The sequence below is a fragment of the Oncorhynchus mykiss genome, chromosome 14, assembly GCF_057628025.1.
Source record: "Oncorhynchus mykiss isolate SJ-2025 chromosome 14, ASM5762802v1, whole genome shotgun sequence".
Classification (NCBI taxonomy): domain Eukaryota; kingdom Metazoa; phylum Chordata; class Actinopteri; order Salmoniformes; family Salmonidae; genus Oncorhynchus; species Oncorhynchus mykiss.
Genome location: NC_143035.1, coordinates 41,099,575 through 41,121,894, shown reverse-complemented (window position 1 = coordinate 41,121,894; position 22,320 = coordinate 41,099,575). Strand labels below are relative to the sequence as shown.

General features: G+C 45.2%; 2 protein-coding genes across 2 annotated transcripts in view; both read left to right on the top strand.

The window, feature by feature from the left end:
• The window catches only part of ddx41 (DEAD-box helicase 41), a 51,016-nt gene extending 49,451 nt beyond the window's left edge, over nt 1-1,565 (top strand). The window contains exon 17 of the mRNA XM_090198924.1: nt 1,064-1,565. Coding sequence (XP_090055050.1) covers nt 1,064-1,200 — 137 coding nt within the window. The 3' untranslated portion in view covers nt 1,201-1,565. The remainder of the gene's footprint in view (nt 1-1,063) is intronic.
• A 373-nt stretch (nt 1,566-1,938) lies between these two features.
• Nucleotides 1,939-22,320, top strand: part of dok3 (docking protein 3) — a 49,089-nt gene continuing 28,707 nt past the window's right edge. Inside the window, exons 1-5 of the mRNA XM_036943547.2 lie at nt 1,939-3,243; nt 3,430-3,634; nt 5,750-5,850; nt 13,212-13,308; nt 20,688-20,857. Coding sequence (XP_036799442.2) covers nt 3,187-3,243; nt 3,430-3,634; nt 5,750-5,850; nt 13,212-13,308; nt 20,688-20,857 — 630 coding nt within the window. The 5' untranslated portion in view covers nt 1,939-3,186. The remainder of the gene's footprint in view (nt 3,244-3,429; nt 3,635-5,749; nt 5,851-13,211; nt 13,309-20,687; nt 20,858-22,320) is intronic.

Below are 22,320 nucleotides of genomic sequence, written 5' to 3'. Positions count from 1 at the left end.
ATTTCTCCAAAAAGTACGATCTTTGTCCCCATGTGCAGTTGCAAACCGTAGTCTGGCTTTTTAATGGCGGTTTTGGAGCAGTGGCTTCTTCCTTGCTGAGCGGCCTTTCAGGTTATGGACTTGTTTTACTGTGGATATAGAGACTTTTGTACCTGTTTCCTCCAGCATCTTCACAAGGTCCTTTGCTGTTGTTCTGGGATTGATTTGCACTTTTAACACCAAAGTACGTTCATCTCTAGGAGACAGAACCCGTCTCCTCCCTGAGCTGTATGACGACTGCATGGTCCCATGGTGTTTATAATTAGTACTATTGTTTGTACAGATGAACGTGGTACCTTCAGGCATTTGGAAATTGCTCCCAAGGATGAACCAGACTTGTAGAGGTTTACAATTTTTTTCTGAGGGTCCTGGCTGATTTCTTTTGATTCTCCCATGATGTCAAGCAAAGAGGCACTGAGTTTGAAATACATCCACAGGTACACCTCCAATTGACTCAAATGATGTCAATTAGCCTATCAGAAGCTTCTAAAGCCATGACATCATTTTCTGGAATTTTCCAAGCTGTTTAAAGGCAGTCAACTTAGTGTATGAAAACTTCTGACCCACTGGAATTGTGATACAGTGAATTATAAGTGAAATAATCTTTCTGTAAACAATTGATGGCGAAATGACTTGTGTCATACACAAAGTAGATGTCCTAACCGACTTGCCAAAACTATAGTTTGTTAACAAGAAATGTGTGGAGTGGTTGAGAAACAAGTTTTAATGACTCCAACCTAAGTGTATGTAAACTTCTGACTTCAACTGTGTGAATATGTGTGCGTGTGTGTGTGTGTGTGTGTGTGCGCGTGTGTGTGTTTCTCTCTCTTTCTGTTGATATATTTCTATCGCTTCTGCTGCTTCTCTGTCACTCATTTCTCCTTTTCTATTCACAGAAGTTACTATTTAAAATGAAAAGCGTATTGCTGTAACTATGATTTTAGTAGCCCAAGATGTCTGCCATCTCTTGGTTCTTCCCCCCCATTCTAACCTACCTGTTGTTTTTCTTACTACTGTTCCCCAGGAGAGAGAGGCTGTACATTCTGCGGTGGTCTTGGTCATCGTATCACAGACTGTCCCAAACTGGAGGCCATGCAGACCAAACAGGTCACCAATATCGGACGGAAAGACTACCTGGCACACAGCTCCATGGACTTCTGAATGTACCTCACGAAATACTGTCACCTACTCAATGCTGTGCCTGGTTTGTTTTGCCAGGTACAATGGGGACCAATTGGGATAGTATGACATGGCTGTGTGAGACTGACATGGCTGTGTGAGACTGACATGGCTGTGTGAGACTGACATGGCTGTGTGAGACTGACATGGCTGTGATGGCCTTGTTTCTCAGAGAATTGAGGAAGTAACATGTATTTGCTTTGTCTCCGGGACCGATAAGATAAAGACAGAATCGCTCTGTATGTATAAAAGGTTGAACTATCAACTCTCTTATTTCTCTTATCTGTTTTGTATTATACATGTAATTACATTTCTCTGCAACGTTAATAAATCAATTTTACGATCCACATCAGACTTTCCACGGGTGCTCAGTTTTTATGGAACGATTTAGTAACTTCTGACTGTAGAAATATGTGTTGAAATACCATTCGATAGAATTACTCTCAGAAAGGGAAGTGTGAGTGTCTTCCGTAACCATGGTGAACACGATAAAGAACTTTTAGATAATTACTAAGAATGAGTTTAATCGTCTCAGTACGATCTGTTTTAATTTATCAAATATGTTACTCGTTTATGTTTCATGTCTTTCTGGTGATGCATGTATAAAAAAATATATAAAAAAGTCAGATGGAGAGAAAAATAGTATCTTTCTCTGGTAAATGACGTGTTGTAGAGGGGAAGGAAGGGAAGCTTAGACCACTACTGCTGATCTGCAGGTTCACTATCACCTCAGACTGCTCTGAGTGTTGACTACTCTGGAACACAGCGGAGAGACAGGGGAGGAAGGGACTTGACTGTCAGTTGGTAGTGGTGGATGTAACCGTATTAACACAGACTTGGGGAGGGTGCTGAACTCTGAGGTGCTGGTGGTTAACCTAACTAACAGAAATTAGAACGAAGACTACAGAGTTTTAGGGGAGGATAACCTAACTAACAGAATTTAAAACAAAGACTACAGAGTTTTAGGGGAGGATAACCTAACTAACAGAAATTAGAACAAAGACTACAGAGTTTTAGGGGAGGATAACCTAACTAACAGAAATTAGAACAAAGACTACAGAGTTTTAGGGGAGGATAACCTAACTAACAGAATTTAAAACAAAGACTAGAGTTTTAGGGGAGGATAACCTAACTAGCAGAAATTAGAACAAAGACTACAGAGTTTTAGGGGAGGATAACCTAACTAACAGAATTTAAAACAAAGACTACAGAGTTTTAGGGGAGGATAACCTAACTAACAGAAATTAGAACAAAGACTACAGAGTTTTAGGGGAGGATAACCTAACTAACAGAATTTAAAACAAAGACTACAGAGTTTTAGGGGAGGATAACCTAACTAACAGAAATTAGAACAAAGACTACAGAGTTTTAGGGGAGGATAACCTAACTAACAGAAATTAGAACAAAGACTACAGAGTTTTAGGGGAGGATAACCTAACTAACAGAATTTAAAACAAAGACTAGAGTTTTAGGGGAGGATAACCTAACTAGCAGAAATTAGAACAAAGACTACAGAGTTTTAGGGGAGGATAACCTAACTAACAGAATTTAAAACAAAGACTACAGAGTTTTAGGGGAGGATAACCTAACTAACAGAAATTAGAACAAAGACTACAGAGTTTTAGGGGAGGATAACCTAACTAACAGAATTTAAAACAAAGACTAGAGTTTTAGGGGAGGATAACCTAACTAACAGAAATTAGAACAAAGACTACAGAGTTTTAGGGGAGGATAACCTAACTAACAGAATTTAAAACAAAGACTAGAGTTTTAGGGGAGGATAACCTAACTAACAGAAATTAGAACAAAGACTACAGAGTTTTAGGGGAGGATAACCTAACTAACAGAATTTAAAACAAAAGACTACAGCGTTTTACTAGAGGATAACCTAACAGACTTGAGAGAGGACGTAGGCTACACTCAGGTGAAGGTCAAGAACTGTTTGATTACCTCACACCGAGGGAGAGGATGGAGGTTGTTTTCAAGGAGGGGATGCTCTACGTTAGGGGAAACAAGTTTGGAAAGGTGAGTGTTTACAAAGATGATGTATTATCTGCAGGACTTTACTCAACTGAGCTAATAGATGATAGTCTTTACTAATGTTGGAAGAAATGTTGGAAGGCTATTCTCGTCAGATTACAAATTCTGAAAGTTCTTTCAACGCTTAAAGAAGAATTCATCGTGATTGACTGCTGTATCCGTCCACCACAGAAAACGTGGAGGAAGACGTGGATCGTTCTCTACCCCACTAGCATTTTCGGCATCGGTCGAGTCGAATTCCACGACATCCTTGACGGAGGCCACACAACCACCAAGTCCAAGTCCACCCAGTGTAGGAGGATTGTTCAGCTGTGTGACTGCCTCAGTGTTACCCTGGCCCCAGAGGAGAGCTTCCTTCCAGCACTACCTAATGATGGTATAGTGTTTTTAGTCCAGTACTAGGCTTAATCTGTCCATGACACTAGTCCTTAATCTGTCCATGAAACCAGTCCTTAATCTGTCTATGAAACCGGTCCTTAATCTGTCCATGAAACCAGTCCTTAATCTGTGAAACCTTAATCTGTCCATGAAACCAGTCCTTAATCTGTATGAAACCAGTCCTTAATCTGTCCATGAAACCAGTCCTTAATCTGTCTATGAAAACAGTCCTTAATCTGTCTATGAAACCAGTCCTTAATCTGTCTATGAAACCAGTCCTTAATCTGTCTATGAAACCAGTCCTTAATCTGTCTATGAAACCAGTCCTTAATCTGTCTATGAAACCAGTCCTTAATCTGACTATGAAACCAGTCCTTAATCTGTCCATGAAACCAGTCCTTAATCTGTCTATGAAACCAGTCCTTAATCTGTCTATGAAACCAGTCCTTAATCTGTCTATGAAAACAGTCCTTAATCTGTCCATGAAACCAGTCCTTAATCTGTCTATGAAACCAGTCCTTAATCTGTCTATGAAACCAGTCCTTAATCTGTCTATGAAACCAGTCCTTAATCTGTCTATGAAACCAGTCCTTAATCTGTCTATGAAACCAGTCCTTAATCTGTCTATGAAACCAGTCCTTAATCTGACTATGAAACCAGTCCTTAATCTGTCTATGAAACCAGTCCTTAATCTGTCTATGAAACCAGTCCTTAATCTGTCTATGAAACCAGTCCTTAATCTGTCTATGAAACCAGTCCTTAATCTGTCTATGAAACCAGTCCTTAATCTGACTATGAAACCAGTCCTTAATCTGTCTATGAAACCAGTCCTTTATCTGTCTATGAAACCACTACTTAATCTGTCTATGAAACCAGTCCTTAATCTGTCTATGAAACCAGTCCTTAATCTGTCTATGAAACCAGTCCTTAATCTGACTATGAAACCAGTCCTTAATCTGTCTATGAAACCAGTCCTTAATCTGTCTATGAAACCAGTCCTTAATCTGTCTATGAAACCATTCCTTAATCTGTCTATGAAACCAGTCCTTAATCTGTCTATGAAACCAGTCCTTAATCTGTCTATGAAACCAGTCCTTAATCTGTCCATGAAACCAGTCCTTAAACTGTCTATGAAACCAGTCCTTAATCTGTCTATAAAACCAGTCCTTAATCTGTCTATGAAACCAGTCCTTAATCTGTCTATGAAACCAGTCCTTAATCTGTCTATGAAACCAGTCCTTAATCTGTCTATGAAACCATTCCTTAATCTGTCTATGAAACCAGTCCTTAATCTGTCTATGAAACCAGTCCTTAATCTGTCTATGAAACCAGTCCTTAATCTGTCCATGAAACCAGTCCTTAAACTGTCTATGAAACCAGTCCTTAATCTGTCTATGAAACCAGTCCTTAATCTGTCTATGAAACCAGTCCTTAATCTGTCTATGAAACCAGTCCTTAATCTGTCTATGAAACCAGTCCTTAATCTGTCTATGAAACCAGTCCTTAATCTGTCTATGAAACCAGTCCTTAATCTGTCCATGAAACCAGTCCTTAATCTGTCTATGAAACCAGTCCTTAATCTGTCTATGAAACCAGTCCTTAATCTGTCTATGAAACCAGTCCTTAATCTGTCTATGAAACCAGTCCTTAATCTGTCTATGAAACCAGTCCTTAATCTGTCTATGAAACCAGTCCTTAATCTGTCTATGAAACCAGTCCTTAATCTGTCTATGAAACCAGTCCTTAATCTGTCCATGAAACCAGTCCTTAATCTGTCTATGAAACCAGTCCTTAATCTGTCTATGAAACCAGTCCTTAATCTGTCTATGAAACCAGTCCTTAATCTGTCTATGAAAACAGTCCTTAATCTGTCTATGAAACCAGTCCTTAATCTGTCTATGAAACCAGTCCTTAATCTGTCTATGAAACCGGTCCTTAATCTGTTAATCTCAGTGTTTCAGAGAGTGTAAACTCTCTGCAATCTGAGAAACAGTTGAACCCTGATTTATTAAGGCAGTTTATCTGTTTAAATGTTGGTTTATTACATTTATTTGCCCGCTTTAGTTCTCTTTTTTTCCTAAAATAAACTTGTTGACCTTTGACCTGCCTCCAGACTGTAGAGCGTTCGACCTGAACACCACACAAAGAAGATACACCCTGGCCTCAGAGAACTACCATGACTGGGTGGGGGCTCTCTGCCAACTAGCCTTCCAGGTATGTGTTTTTTTAAACTTCCAGGTACACAGGGAGGAGGGGACTATAAGGGGCTAGTATTCATAAGACAACATTAGAAGGGGCTAGTAGTGTTTGTGTCTCTGGTAGCTCAGCCTATAGCAAATGTGCCCTATTCCCTATAGGGCACCTTATTCCTTGTACTTCACTCATTTTGACCAGGAGCCAATAGGGAGCCATTTTCAAGCAAACCCACTGGCAACAATGAGGAAGTAGTCCTGGTGGTAACAGTTGGTCACCTCCTTACTTCTCCTTCTCTTTACTGCTGCTTACACAAACCCTGTCTCCCCTCCCCCTAGCCTGTCTCCCCTCCCCCTAGCCTGTCTCCCCTCCCCCTAGCCTGTCTCCCCTCCCCCTACCCTCTCCCCTAGCCTGTCTCCCCTAGCCTGTCTCCCCTCCCCCTAGCCTGTCTCCCCTCCCCCTAGCATGTCTCCCCTCCCCCCTAGCCTGTCTCCCCTCCCCCCTAGCCTGTCTCCCCTCCCCCCTAGCCTGTCTCCCCTCCCCCCTAGCCTGTCTCCCCTCCTCCCTAGCCTGTCTCCCCTCCCCCTAGCCTGTCTCCCCTCCCCCTAGCCTGTCTCCCCTCCCCCTAGCCTGTCTCCCCTCCCCCTAGCTTGTCTCCCCTCCCCTAGCCTGTCTCCCCTCCCCCTAGCCTGTCTCCCCTCCCCCTAGCCTGTCTCCCCTCCCCCTAGCCTGTCTCCCCTCCCCCTAGCCTGTCTCCCCTCCCCCTAGCCTGTCTCCCCTCCCCCTAGCCTGTCTCCCCTCCCCCTAGCCTAACCTGTCTCCCCTCCCCCTAGCCTAGCCTGTCTCCCCTCCCCCTAGCCTGTCTCCCCTCCCCCCTAGCCTGTCTCCCCTCCCCCTAGCCTGTCTCCCCTCCCCCTAGCCTGTCTCCCCTCCCCCCTAGCCTGTCTCCCCTCCCCCCTAGCCTGTCTCCCCCCCCCCTAGCCTGTCTCCCCTCCCCCCTAGCCTGTCTCCCTCCCCCTAGCCTTTCTCCCCTCCCCTAGCCTGTCTACCCTCCCCCTAGCCTGTCTCCCCTCGCCCTAGCCTCCTCTCGAACCCCATCTCCCTCCCCCTAGCCTGTCTCCCCTCCCCCTAGCCTCCTCTCGAACCCAATCTCCCTCCCCCTAGCCTGTCTCCCCTCCCCTAGCCTGTCACCCCTCCCCCTAGCCTGTCTCCCACCCCTAGCCACCTCTCAAACCCCAGCTCTCCCTCCACCTAGCCTGTCTCTCCTCCCCCTAGTCTCCTCTCAAACCCAATCTCTCCTCCCCCTAGCCTCCTCTCAAACCACATCTCCCTCCCCCCAGCCTGTCTCTCCTCCCCTAGCCTGTCTCTCCTCCCCCTAGCCTCCTCTCAAACCCCATCTCCCTCCCCCTAGCCTGTCTCTCCTCCCCCTAGCCTGTCTCTCCTCCCCCTAGCCTCCTCTCAAACCCCATCTCCCTCCCCCTAGCCTGTCTCTCCTCCCCCTAGCCTGTCTCTCCTCCCCCTCGCCTCCTCTCAAACCCCATCTCCCTCCCCCTAGCCTGTCTCTCCTCCCCCTAGCCTGTCTCTCCTCCCCCTCGCCTGTCTCTCCTCCCCCTCGCCTCCTCTCAAACCCCATCTCCCTCCACCTAGCCTGTCTCTCCTCCCCCTAGCCTGTCTCTCCTCCCCCTAGCCTCCTCTCAAACCCCATCTCCCTCCCCCTAGCCTGTCTCTCCTCCCCCTAGCCTGTCTCTCCTCCCCCTCGCCTCCTCTCAAACCCCATCTCCCTCCCCCTAGCCTGTCTCTCCTCCCCCTCGCCTGTCTCTCCTCCCCCTCGCCTCCTCTCAAACCCCATCTCCCTCCCACCAGCCTGTCTCTCCTCCCCCTAGCCTGTCTCTCCTCCCCCTCGCCTCCTCTCAAACCCCATCTCCCTCCCCCTAGCCTGTCTCTCCTCCCCCTAGCCTCCTCTCAAACCCCATCTCCCTCCCCCTAGCCTGTCTCTCCTCCCCCTAGCCTGTCTCTCCTCCCCCTCGCCTCCTCTCAAACCCCATCTCCCTCCCCCTAGCCTGTCTCTCCTCCCCCTCGCCTCCTCTCAAACCCCATCTCCCTCCCCCTAGCCTGTCTCTCCTCCCCCTAGCCTGTCTCCCCTCCCCCTCGCCTCCTCTCAAACCCCATCTCCCTCCCCCTAGCCTGTCTCTCCTCCCCCTAGCCTGTCTCTCCTCCCCCTCGCCTCCTCTCAAACCCCATCTCACTCCCCCTAGCCTGTCTCTCCTCCCCCTAGCCTCCTCTCAAACCCCATCTCCCTCCCCCTAGCCTGTCTCTCCTCCCCCTAGCCTGTCTCCCCTCCCCCTAGCCGCTTCTTAAACTGTTTTACAATCATAAAACTAACTGAGACTAACTGGGCTTGTATACATCCAGGGTCATCTCTGATCTAGGGTCATCTCTGATCTAGGGTCATCTCTGATCCAGGGTCATCTCTGATCCAGGGTCATCTCTGATCCAGGGTCATCTCTGATCTAGGGTCATCTCTGATCCAGGGTCATCTCTGATCTAGGGTCATCTCTGATCCAGGGTCATCTCTGATCCAGAGTCCTCTCTGATCTAGGGTAATCTCTGATCTTGGGTCATCTCTGATCTAGGGTCATCTCTGATCCAGAGTCATCTCTGATCTAGGGTAATCTCTGATCTTGGGTCATCTCTGATCTAGGGTCATCTCTGATCTAGGGTCATCTCTGATCTAGGGTCATCTCTGATCCAGGGTCATCTCTGATCCAGGGTCATCTCTGATCTAGGGTCATCTCTGATCTAGGGTCATCTCTGATCCAGGGTCATCTCTGATCCAGGGTCATCTCTGATCCAGGGTCATCTCTGATCTAGGGTCATCTCTGATCCAGGGTCATCTCTGATCCAGGGTCATCTCTGATCCAGGGTCATCTCTGATCTAGGGTCATCTCTGATCTAGGGTCATCTCTGATCTAGGGTCATCTCTGATCCAGGGTCATCTCTGATCCAGGGTCATCTCTGATCTAGGGTCATCTCTGATCTAGGGTCATCTCTGATCCAGGGTCATCTCTGATCCAGGGTCATCTCTGATCTAGGGTCATCTCTGATCCAGGGTCATCTCTGATCCAGGGTCATCTCTGATCCAGGGTCATCTCTGATCCAGGGTCACCTCTGATCCAGAGTCATCTCTGATCTAGGGTCACCTCTGATCCAGGGTCATCTCTGATCTAGGGTCATCTCTGATCCAGGGTCATCTCTGATCCAGGGTCATCTCTGATCTAGGGTCATCTCTGATCCAGGGTCATCTCTGATCTAGGGTAATCTCTGATCTAGGGTCATCTCTGATCCAGGGTCATCTCTGATCTAGGGTCATCTCTGATCTAGGGTCATCTCTGATCCAGGGTCATCTCTGATCTAGGGTCATCTCTGATCTAGGGTCATCTCTGATCTAGGGTCATCTCTGATCTAGGGTCATCTCTGATCCAGGGTCATCTCTGATCCAGGGTCATCTCTGATCTAGGGTCATCTCTGATCCAGAGTCATCTCTGATCCAGGGTCATCTCTGATCCAGGGTCATCTCTGATCTAGGGTCATCTCTGATCTAGGGTCATCTCTGATCTAGGGTCATCTCTGATCTAGGGTCATCTCTGATCCAGGGTCTTCTCTGATCTAGGGTCATCTCTGATCTAGGGTCATCTCTGATCTAGGGTCATCTCTGATCTAGGGTCATCTCTGATCCAGGGTCATCTCTGATCTAGGGTCATCTCTGATCCAGGGTCATCTCTGATCCAGGGTCATCTCTGATCTAGGGTCATCTCTGATCTAGGGTCATCTCTGATCCAGGGTCATCTCTGATCTAGGGTCATCTCTGATCCAGGGTCATCTCTGATCCAGGGTCATCTCTGATCCAGGGTCATCTCTGATCTAGGGTCATCTCTGATCCAGGGTCATCTCTGATCCAGGGTCATCTCTGATCCAGGGTCATCTCTGATCTAGGGTCATCTCTGATCCAGGGTCATCTCTGATCCAGGGTCATCTCTGATCCAGGGTCATCTCTGATCTAGGATCATCTCTGATCCAGGGTCATCTCTGATCTAGGGTCATCTCTGATCCAGGGTCATCTCTGATCCAGGGTCATCTCTGATCTAGGGTCATCTCTGATCCAGAGTCATCTCTGATCCAGGGTCATCTCTGATCTAGGGTCATCTCTGATCCAGGGTCATCTCTGATCTAGGGTCATCTCTGATCCAGGGTCATCTCTGATCCAGAGTCCTCTCTGATCTAGGGTAATCTCTGATCTTGGGTCATCTCTGATCTAGGGTCATCTCTGATCCAGAGTCATCTCTGATCTAGGGTAATCTCTGATCTTGGGTCATCTCTGATCTAGGGTCATCTCTGATCTAGGGTCATCTCTGATCTAGGGTCATATCTGATCTAGGGTCATCTCTGATCCAGGGTCATCTCTGATCCAGGGTCATCTCTGATCTAGGGTCATCTCTGATCCAGGGTCATCTCTGATCTAGGGTAATCTCTGATCTAGGGTCATCTCTGATCCAGGGTCATCTCTGATCTAGGGTCATCTCTGATCTAGGGTCATCTCTGATCCAGGGTCATCTCTGATCTAGGGTCATCTCTGATATAGGGTCATCTCTGATCTAGGGTCATCTCTGATCTAGGGTCATCTCTGATCCAGGGTCATCTCTGATCCAGGGTCATCTCTGATCTAGGGTCATCTCTGATCCAGAGTCATCTCTGATCCAGGGTCATCTCTGATCCAGGGTCATCTCTGATCCAGGGTCATCTCTGATCTAGGGTCATCTCTGATCTAGGGTCATCTCTGATCTAGGGTCATCTCTGATCTAGGGTCATCTCTGATCCAGGGTCATCTCTGATCTAGGGTCATTCTGATCTAGGGTCATCTCTGATCTAGGGTCATCTCTGATCTAGGGTCATCTCTGATCTAGGGTCATCTCTGATCCAGAGTCATCTCTGATCCAGGGTCATCTCTGATCTAGGGTCATCTCTGATCCAGGGTCATCTCTGATCTAGGGTCATCTCTGATCTAGAGTCATCTCTGATCTAGGGTAGGGTCATCTCTGATCTAGGGTCATCTCTGATCTAGGGTAATCTCTGATCTAGGGTAATCTCTGATCTAGGGTCATCTCTGATCCAGGGTCATCTCTGATCCAGGGTCATCTCTGATCCAGGGTCATCTCTGATCTAGGGTCATCTCTGATCCAGGGTCATCTCTGATCTAGGGTCATCTCTGATCCAGGGTCATCTCTGATCCAGGGTCATCTCTGATCTAGGGTCATCTCTGATCCAGAGTCATCTCTGATCCAGGGTCATCTCTGATCTAGGGTCATCTCTGATCCAGGGTCATCTCTGATCTAGGGTCTTCTCTGATCCAGGGTCATCTCTGATCCAGAGTCCTCTCTGATCTAGGGTAATCTCTGATCTTGGGTCATCTCTGATCTAGGGTCATCTCTGATCCAGAGTCATCTCTGATCTAGGGTAATCTCTGATCTTGGGTCATCTCTGATCTAGGGTCATCTCTGATCTAGGGTCATCTCTGATCTAGGGTCATATCTGATCTAGGGTCATCTCTGATCCAGGGTCATCTCTGATCCAGGGTCATCTCTGATCTAGGGTCATCTCTGATCCAGGGTCATCTCTGATCTAGGGTAATCTCTGATCTAGGGTCATCTCTGATCCAGGGTCATCTCTGATCTAGGGTCATCTCTGATCTAGGGTCATCTCTGATCCAGGGTCATCTCTGATCTAGTGTCATCTCTGATCTAGGGTCATCTCTGATCTAGGGTCATCTCTGATCTAGGGTCATCTCTGATCCAGGGTCATCTCTGATCCAGGGTCATCTCTGATCTAGGGTCATCTCTGATCCAGAGTCATCTCTGATCCAGGGTCATCTCTGATCCAGGGTCATCTCTGATCTAGGGTCATCTCTGATCTAGGGTCATCTCTGATCTAGGGTCATCTCTGATCTAGGGTCATCTCTGATCCAGGGTCATCTCTGATCTAGGGTCATCTCTGATCTAGGGTCATCTCTGATCTAGGGTCATCTCTGATCTAGGGTCATCTCTGATCCAGGGTCATCTCTGATCTAGGGTCATCTCTGATCCAGGGTCATCTCTGATCCAGGGTCATCTCTGATCTAGGGTCATCTCTGATCTAGGGTCATCTCTGATCCAGGGTCATCTCTGATCTAGGGTCATCTCTGATCCAGGGTCATCTCTGATCCAGGGTCATCTCTGATCCAGGGTCATCTCTGATCTAGGGTCATCTCTGATCCAGGGTCATCTCAGATCCAGGGTCATCTCTGATCCAGGGTCATCTCTGATCTAGGGTCATCTCTGATCCAGGGTCATCTCTGATCCAGGGTCATCTCTGATCCAGGGTCATCTCTGATCTAGGGTCATCTCTGATCCAGGGTCATCTCTGATCTAGGGTCATCTCTGATCCAGGGTCATCTCTGATCCAGGGTCATCTCTGATCTAGGGTCATCTCTGATCCAGAGTCATCTCTGATCCAGGGTCATCTCTGATCTAGGGTCATCTCTGATCCAGGGTCATCTCTGATCTAGGGTCATCTCTGATCCAGGGTCATCTCTGATCCAGAGTCCTCTCTGATCTAGGGTAATCTCTGATCTTGGGTCATCTCTGATCTAGGGTCATCTCTGATCCAGAGTCATCTCTGATCTAGGGTAATCTCTGATCTTGGGTCATCTCTGATCTAGGGTCATCTCTGATCTAGGGTCATCTCTGATCTAGGGTCATATCTGATCTTGGGTCATCTCTGATCTAGGGTCATATCTGATCTAGGGTCATCTCTGGTCTAGAGTCATCTCTGATCTAGGGTCATCTCTGATCTAGAGTCATCTCTGATCTAGGGTCATCGCTGATCTAGGGTCATCTCTGATCTAGAGTCATTTCTGATCTAGGGTAATCTCTGATCTAGAGTCATCTCTGATCTAGAGTCATCTCTGATCTAGGGTAGGGTCATCTCTGATCTAGGGTAATCTCTGATCTAGGGTAATCTCTGATCTAGGGTAATCTCTGATCTAGGGTCATCTCTGATCTAGAGTCATCTCTGATCTAGAGTCATCTCTGATCTAGGGTAATCTCTGATCTAGGGTCATCTCTGATCTAAAGTCATCTCTGATCTAGGGTCATCTCTGATCTAGGGTCATCTCCCCCTTTCCATGTAATCTAACGTTTACAATGCTCTGCCACTTGACAAAGACTTCTGTGAAATCAGAACAATACTCTGTGTGTCTGGGCCTCTCATTCATACATATGAGCATTATGTTTTAGCATCAATAGTGGTATTCTCTAGTATCATATCACCCTCCTTTTCTTCTGTTGCAGAAAGAGCCTGGACACACAGAGACCAGAGAGAAGGAGAGAGGAGGTGGGATGGGGATACCTATGGAGGAGAATGAGCTGTATGCTACCTGGAAGACAGGTACATAGAATACACACCCACCCACCAACACACCCACCCAACCACACACCAACACACCCACCCATAAACCCACACTGACACACCAACACATCCACAAACACACAAACCCAACCACACGCACACCAACACACCCACAACAACCACACACAAACCCACACACACCCACACCAACACACAAACCCACACCCACCCAACCAACCAAACTGACACACCCACTAACACCCACACCAACACACCTACCCAACCACACACACACACCAACACACCCACCCAACCACACTGACACACCAACACACCCACTAACACCCACACCAACACACCCACCCAACCACACTGACACACCAACACACCCACCCAACCACACTGACACACCAACACACCCACCCAACCACACACCTACCCAACCACACACCAACACACCCACCCAACCAAACACCAACCCAACCACACACCAACCCAACCACACACCAACACACCAACTCAACCACACACCAACACACCCACCCAACCACACACCAACACACCAACCCAACCACACACCAACACACCAACCCAACCACACACCAGCAAACCCACACACCAGCAAACCAACACACCCACACACCAGCAAACCCACCAACCAGCACACACACACATATACTGTATACACTTTATACAACAGTATGCGGATTTGACTACTGAAAAGCTCAGTGACAACGTGGCACCATCATAGGATGCAACCTTTCCAACAAGTCAGTTCGTCAAATATCTTCCCTGTTAGAGCTGCCCCCGGTCAACTATAAGTGCTGTTATTGTGAAGTGGAAACGTCTAGGAGCAACAACGGCTCAGCCGTGAAGTGGTAGACCACACAAGCTCACAGAACGAGACCGCCGAGTGTTGAAGCGCGTAAAAATCGCCTATCCTCAGTTGAAATTAAGAGTTTAAAACTGCCTCTGGAAGCAACAACAGGACTGTTCGTCAGGAGCTGCATGAAATTGGTTTCCAATGTCTGTCATTGGACTCTGGAGCATTGGAAACGCCTTCTCTGGAGTGAGGAATCATGACAGATGAATCTGGGTTTGGCGGATGCCAGGAGAACGCTAACTGCCCCAATGCATAGTGCCAACTGTAAAGTTTGGTGGAGGAGGAATAATGGTCAAGGGCTGTTTTTCATGGTCCGAGCTCCTTAGTTCCAGCGAAGGGAAGTCTTAACACTACAGCATGGTTTGTCGCGATCGGTGTGAAGGAACTTGACTGGGCTGCAAAAGAGTCCTGACCTCAACCCCATCGAACACCTTTGGGATTAATTAGAGCTAGGGCTGACCGTATTACCGCCACACCCCGGATCATTTAGTCTTCGGTAATTAGTCTCCTCCAAGCTCTGATGCTGCTGCTGGTCATTAGTAGCCTACTAAACTGTCTAAGTGCCTGGTTCTCACCACTCTATCGTCCCTCTGATCACTCTGGCATCAATGCAAATGTAATGGAAAATCTAATCAAACACTTCGTGAGAGCCCATGAGCTCATGTTGCACAACATTTCTATAGGCTATGCAATTGCGGTAGAAAACAGAGTGATGGCCTCTATTAAAAAGAGGAGGTTCCCATCAGCTTTCTATAGGCTAGGCCTACTATATTTATTTCTCAACTTTACTAATATTAAGCACATTGCTTATATTTACAACAGGAGTATAGCCTACCTGGCTGGCATGAAAATAAACCACAGGAAAGTGCATAGATGACATGTATTTTTCCCCCTGTCCCTGTTTTGATACATGTGCATGATGATGGTCCATTCTAAATTGAAACAAATATCACACATATATTATTTTAGTACATGTAAAGACAAGATTAAATCAAGAATAGTCTGATGGGTGACAATATTAGCGTATCACTTGTGAACGATGCCCAGCATAAGAAACAATGCCTTTTGTTTGTCACTTGTTCGAACCATGGTCTCACAACTCATGTAGCCTAGCCCATAGGCCTGTATGTTTTAATAAGGTTTGTATCACAACTTTCCGTGGCCAAATAACCAATTAAAATTAAGCACATTAATCTGCTTTACAAAGGGTGCAGAAACCGAACTGGCATATATAAGCATGCTGCACGTTTCGAGTTTTGGGAAGATAATTTTCCCCATAAAAATGCACCTTTATAATAAAAGCATTACATGTATAATTGCATTTGTGGTCACTGTTGATAATGGTGTTTACATAACCCCTTTAGAGGTCGCTGGTGATAATGGTGTTTACATAACCCCTTTAGAGGTCGCTGGTGATAATGATGTTTACATAACCCCTTTAGAGGTCGCTGGTGATAATGGTGTTTACATAACCCCTTTAGAGGTCGCTGGTGATAATGGTGTTTACATAACCCCTTTAGAGGTCGCTGGTGATAATGGTGTTTACATAACCCCTTTAGAGGTCGCTGGTGATAATGGCGTTCTCTCGCTAATGGAACATTGACGTTTATAGCCTACTGCCGTGTGCACATCGCTGCACTTATGTGAAGAAATAGCCTAATAGTTTATCAACATTTTAAGCTAAAAGTTCTGATCTGTTGCGTCAGCCTCATTGCGTATAAAAGGAATAGAATAGGTTGACTTTTGTACTATAGGGGATAGTAGATTGACATAGGCTAGTGCTTTTGCTATTCATTAGGCCTACTCATCTTGTTGACTGACGAAAAGTAAACGTGGACAGTTCTAATATCTTAAATATGAGGAATTGGATAAGGACACACGCAGTTGCATCCCGGATGTGTCTGTGTTAACTTGTAGCGGTTGAGAAAGACCCGATCACGTGACGGAGAGCCATGCGAGTGAGAGACGCTTCGCAGCACACTCCGGGAAAAGGGCACAGTGCATCACTCCGTCCGCGAAAGGAAGTGATTTTTTTTAAGGGGGGGGTGCCGCCGTGAAATTCGAGGCATTATCAAGTGCTTGTCAAATTGTGAATGAGAGACTATTGGAGTGTGTACAGCCCGCGCAGAACACAAAGCAGAGGTCATGACTTAAGCTACTTTAAAAAAAAATCATCATTAGTCTCATCCTGCAGCCTTATGTATTAAAAAATTAAAAAAATGTAGAACTAAAGTTACATTAATGACTCTAAAATCTATATATGAGAACCCGTTTCTTTGTTAACCAAACAACACAGAATAGCCGCATGTGCGCACTACCTGGAATCGTAAAGAAAATATTTATTTTAAATTCAGCTTTGTTCAATTGTATTCTTCATACTATAAAATAATATAAAATATTACCACGGAATTCTAAGCAGATCTTGTCTGCTAAATGAACTATTGTAGCCCACAGCCATTTGGCACAGCCAGGTCAGGGCCTAAAGGACAACTCGGTATGCTATTCTGAAATAGACTACATTTTCTTCATATCATGTTTCTTTAGACCTGTCTAAAATAAATAATGGATTTATTGTGAAGGTGTAGGCTATATTACATGGATTTATTGTGATGGTGTAGGTAGACTATATTACATGGATTTATTGTGAAGGTGTAGACTATATTACATTGATTTATTGTGATGGTGTAGGTAGACTATATTACATGGATTTATTGTGATGGTGTAGACTATATTACATGGATTTATTGTGATGGTGTAGGTAGACTATATTACATGGATTTATTGTGATGGTGTAGGTAGACTATATTACATGGATTTATTGTGATGGTGTAGACTATATTACATGGATTTATTGTGATGGTGTAGACTATATTACATGGATTTATTGTGAAGGTGTAGACTATATTACATGGATTTATTGTGATGGTGTAGACTATATTACATGGATTTATTAGACTTTTTAAAATGGCTTGTTGGCTGTGTGTGGAAGCCAGGAGATCACCGGTGACAACCACAGCCCTAATTGGAATGTTGACTGTGAGCCTAATCACCCCCAACATCAGTGACCAACCTCACTAATGCTCGTATGGCTGAATGGAAGCAAGTCCTTGCAGCAATGTTCCAACATCCAGTGGAAAGTCTTCCCAGAAGAGTGGAGGCTGTTATAGCAGCAATGTTCCAACATCTAGTGGAAAGCCTTCCCAGAAGAGTGGAGGCTGTTATAGCAGCAATGTTCCAACATCTAGTGGAAAGCTTTCCCAGAAGAGTGGAGGCTGTTATAGCAGCAATGTTCCAACATCTAGTGGAAAGCCTTCCCAGAAGAGTGGAGGCTGTTATAGCAGCAATGTTCCAACATCTAGTGGAAAGCCTTCCCAGAAGAGTGGAGGCTGTTATAGCAGCAATGTTCCAGGATCTAGTGGAAAGCCTTCCCAGGAGAGTGGAGGCTGTTATAGCAGCAATGTTCCAACATCTAGTGGAAAGCCTTCCCTGAAGAGTGGAGGCTGTTATAGCAGCAATGTTCCAACATCTAGTGGAAAGCCTTCCCAGAAGAGTGGAGGCTGTTATAGCAGCAATGTTCCAACATCTAGTGGAAAGCCTTCCCTGAAGAGTGGAGGCTGTTATAGCAGCAATGTTCCAACATCTAGTGGAAAGCCTTCCCAGAAGAGTGGAGGCTGTTATAGCAGCAATGTTCCAGGATCTAGTGGAAAGCCTTCCCAGGAGAGTGGAGGCTGTTATAGCAGCAATGTTCCAACATCTAGTGGAAAGCCTTCCCAGAAGAGTGGAGGCTGTTATAGCAGCAATGTTCCAACATCTAGTGGAAAGCCTTCCCAGAAGAGTGGAGGCTGTTATAGCAGCAATGTTCCAACATCTAGTGGAAAGCTTTCCCAGAAGAGTGGAGGCTGTTATAGCAGCAATGTTCCAACATCTAGTGGAAAGCCTTCCCAGAAGAGTGGAGGCTGTTATAGCAGCAATGTTCCAACATCTAGTGGAAAGCCTTCCCAGAAGAGTGGAGGCTGTTATAGCAGCAATGTTCCAGGATCTAGTGGAAAGCCTTCCCAGGAGAGTGGAGGCTGTTATAGCAGCAATGTTCCAACATCTAGTGGAAAGCCTTCCCAGAAGAGTGGAGGCTGTTATAGCAGCAATGTTCCAACATCTAGTGGAAAGCCTTCCCAGAAGAGTGGAGGCTGGTATAGCAGCAAAGGGGGGGACCAACTCCATATTAATGCCCATGATTTTGGAATGAGATGTTCGACATGCAGGTGTCCACATACTTTTGGCCATGATGTGTAGATACGTTACATCTTGGCAATGCGTTCCAGACCCGCCCCACTACGTGTTGTTATCACAGTCATCTGTCCTGTAAGCGCTGAGTGTTTCGAAACAGGACACAGTATGGCCCAATGGAACAGAGAAGGATGACACTGCTGTTTTAGAAGAACTAACGCGGAACGAAAAGGCCTTAAATAAAAAGAAGGGGATGATGAATAAATGAATGTTTTCTAGGGAGCTTTCAAATCAAATTTGATTGGTCACATACACATGGTTAGCATATGTTAATGTGAGTGTAGCGAAATGCTTGTGCTTCAAGTTAACAATGCAGTAATGTCTAACAATTCCCAAACAACTACCTTATACACACAAGTGTAAAGGAATATAGAATATGTACATAAGGATATATGAATGAGTGATGGTACAGAACGGCATAGGCAAGATACAGTAGATGGTATCGGGTACAGTATGTACAAATGAGATGAGTATGTAAACAAAGTGGCATAGTTTAAAGTGGCTAGTGATACATGTATTACATAAGGATACAGTCGATGATATAGAGTACAGTATATACGTATGCATATGAGATGAATAATGTAGGGTATGTAAACATTATATTAAGTAGCATTGTTTAAAGTGGCTAGTGATATATTTTACATCAATTCCCATTATTAAAGTGGCTGGAGTTGAGTCAGTGTGTTGGCAGCAGCCACTCAATGTTAGTGGTGGCTGTTTAACAGTCTGATGGCCTTGAGATAGAAGCTGTTTTTCAGTCTCTCGGTCCCCTGCTTTGATGCACCTGTACTGACCTTGCCTTCTGGATGATAGCGGGGTGAACAGGCAGTGGCTCGGGTGGTTGTTGTCCTTGATGATTTTCTTGGTCTTCCTGTGACATCGGGTGCTGTAGGTGTCATGGAGGGCAGGTAGTTGCGTTGATGATGCGTTATGCAGACCTCATTACCCTCTGGAGAGCCTTGCGGGTGAGGGCGGTTCAGTTGCTGGTAGGGTGGCTGGTAAGGTGGAGGTGATATGGTCCTTGACAGAAGTGAGTGCTACGATGTGGTAATCATTTAGTTCATTTATCTTTGCCTTCTTGGGTACAGGAACAATGGTGGCCATCTTGAAGCATGTGGGGACAGCAGACTGGGATAGGGAGTGATTGAATATGTCCGTAAACACACCAGCCAGCTGGTCTGTGCATACTCTGAGGACATGGCTAGGGACGCCGTCTGTATTATCCTCAAAGCGGGAAAAGAAGTTGTTTAGTTTGTCTGGAAGCGTGATGTCGGTTTCCGTAACGTGGCTGGATTTCTTTTTGTAGTCCGTGATTTCATGTAAACCCTGCCACATACGTCTCGTGTCTGAGCCGTTGAGTTGCGACTCCACCTTGTTCCTGTACCGGCATTTCGCTTGTTTGATTGCCTTGCGGAGGGAATGACTACACTGTTTATGTTCAGACATATTCCCAGACCTGTTTCCATGGTTAAATGCGGTGGATCGCGCTTTCAATTTTGCGCGAATGCCGCCATGGTTTCCGGGTAAGGGTTTTAATCATCACTGTAGTATTAAACAGCAAAAATACTGCATTTGTATCCCAAATAACACCCTATTCCCTACATAGTGCACTACTATGGTGCCCTATTCCCTACATAGTGCACTACTATGGCACCCTATTCCCTACATAGTGCACTACTATGGCGCCCTATTCCCTACATAGTGCACTACTATGGCACCCTATTCCCTACATAGTGCACTACTATGGCACCCTATTCCCTACATAGTGCACTACTATGGCACCCTATTCCCTACATAGTGCACTACTATGGCACCCTATTCCCTACATAGTGCTCTACTTTTGACTAGAGCTCTGTGGCCTGAATAGGGTGCGATTTGGGACGCCCCCATCCTCTGACAGCAGCCCTATGCAGGCAGCAGGGAACCGCTGCCTTATCCAAATGTCTTTAATTTCAAAGTGTCAGAGTGTCATTCTGTTGACTTCCCCTCTGACAAGCTGGAGACTGCAGAAAAAAAGAGTTGTTGTGCAAATCATTTGAATATCCTTGTGACTTACGTGTTTAATCTATTTATATGCTTTTTATTCAAATAAAACTAGTCAGCATGTCAGAGTTTTGTGTGGAACTAATCCTTACTTGAGATACATACATCTCCATGTATGAATGATGAACCTTAACGAATCATTGTGAGCGTTATGTTAAAATATCTTTCCTCCTCCCCCTCCACCTCTGCCTTCTGCTGCTCCTCCCAGCCCAATACCAGGTGACAGTTAAGACCAATGAGGCGTCAAGGAGATGTCAGCTGACAGGAAGTTACCTCCTCTTGCCAGAACGAGACGCCATATTGCTCCAGGACCTCCAGACTGGTGTGACCGTCCACTGCTGGCCCTACCACCTGCTACGACGCTTCGGACAGGTCAAGGTAAAGGGTTAGAGGTCAGGGTGAAAGGTCAGAGGTCAGATCCGCTACTGCTGGCCCTACGACGGTTCGGACAGGTCAATGTAAAGGGTTAGAGGTCAGGGTGAAAGGTCACAGGTCAGATACTCTACTGCTGGCCCTACAACGGTTCGGACAGGTCAATTGTGTTGAGTTGTGTTGTATCTATCATAATCATCAGAGTTGTGTTGTATCTATTATAATCATCAGAGTTGTGTTGTATCTATCATAATCATCAGAGTTGTGCTGTATCTATCATAATCATTAGAGTTGTGTTGTATCTATTATAATCATCAGAGTTGTGTTGTATCTATCATAATCATCAGAGTTGTGTTGTATCTATCATAATCATCAGAGTTGTGTTGTATCTATCATAATCATCAGAGTTGTGTTGTGTTGTATCTATCATAATCATCAGAGTTGTGTTGTGTTGTATCTATCATAATCATCAGAGTTGTGTTGTATCTATTATAATCATCAGAGTTGTGTTGTATCTATCATAATCATCAGAGTTGTGTTGTGTTGTATCTATCATAATCATCAGAGTTGTGTTGTATCTATTATAATCATCAGAGTTGTGTTGTATCTATCATAATCATCAGAGTTGTGTTGTATCTATCATAATCATCAGAGTTGTGTTGTATCTATCATAATCATCAGAGTTGTGTTGTATCTATCATAATCATCAGAGTTGTGTTGTATCTATCATAATCATCAGAGTTGTGTTGTATCTATCATAATCATTAGAGTTGTGTTGTATCTATCATAATCATCAGAGTTGTGTTGTATCTGTCATAATCATCAGAGTTGTGTTGTATCTATCATAATCATCAGAGTTGTGTTGTATCTATCATAATCATCAGAGTTGTGTTGTATCTATCATAATCATCAGAGTTGTGCTGTGTTGTATCTATCATAATCATCAGAGTTGTGTTGTATCTATTATAATCATCAGAGTTGTGTTGTATCTATCATAATCATCAGAGTTGTGTTGTATCTGTCATAATCATCAGAGTTGTGTTGTATCTATCATAATCATCAGAGTTGTTCTGTGTTGTATCTATCATAATCATCAGAGTTGTGTTGTATCTATCATAATCATCAGAGTTGTGCTGTGTTGTATCTATAATAATCATCAGAGTTGTATCTATCATAATCATCAGAGTTGTATCTATCATAATCATCAGAGTTGTATCTATCATAATCATCAGAGTTGTATCTATCATAATCATCAGAGTTGTATCTATTATAATCATCAGAGGTGTGTTGTATCTATTATAATCATCAGAGTTGTGCTGTGTTGTATCTATTATAATCATCAGAGTTGTGCTGTGTTGTATCTATTATAATCATCAGAGTTGTGCTGTGTTGTATCTATTATAATCATCAGAGTTGTGTTGTGTTGTATCTATTATAATCATCAGAGTTGTGCTGTGTTGTATCTATTA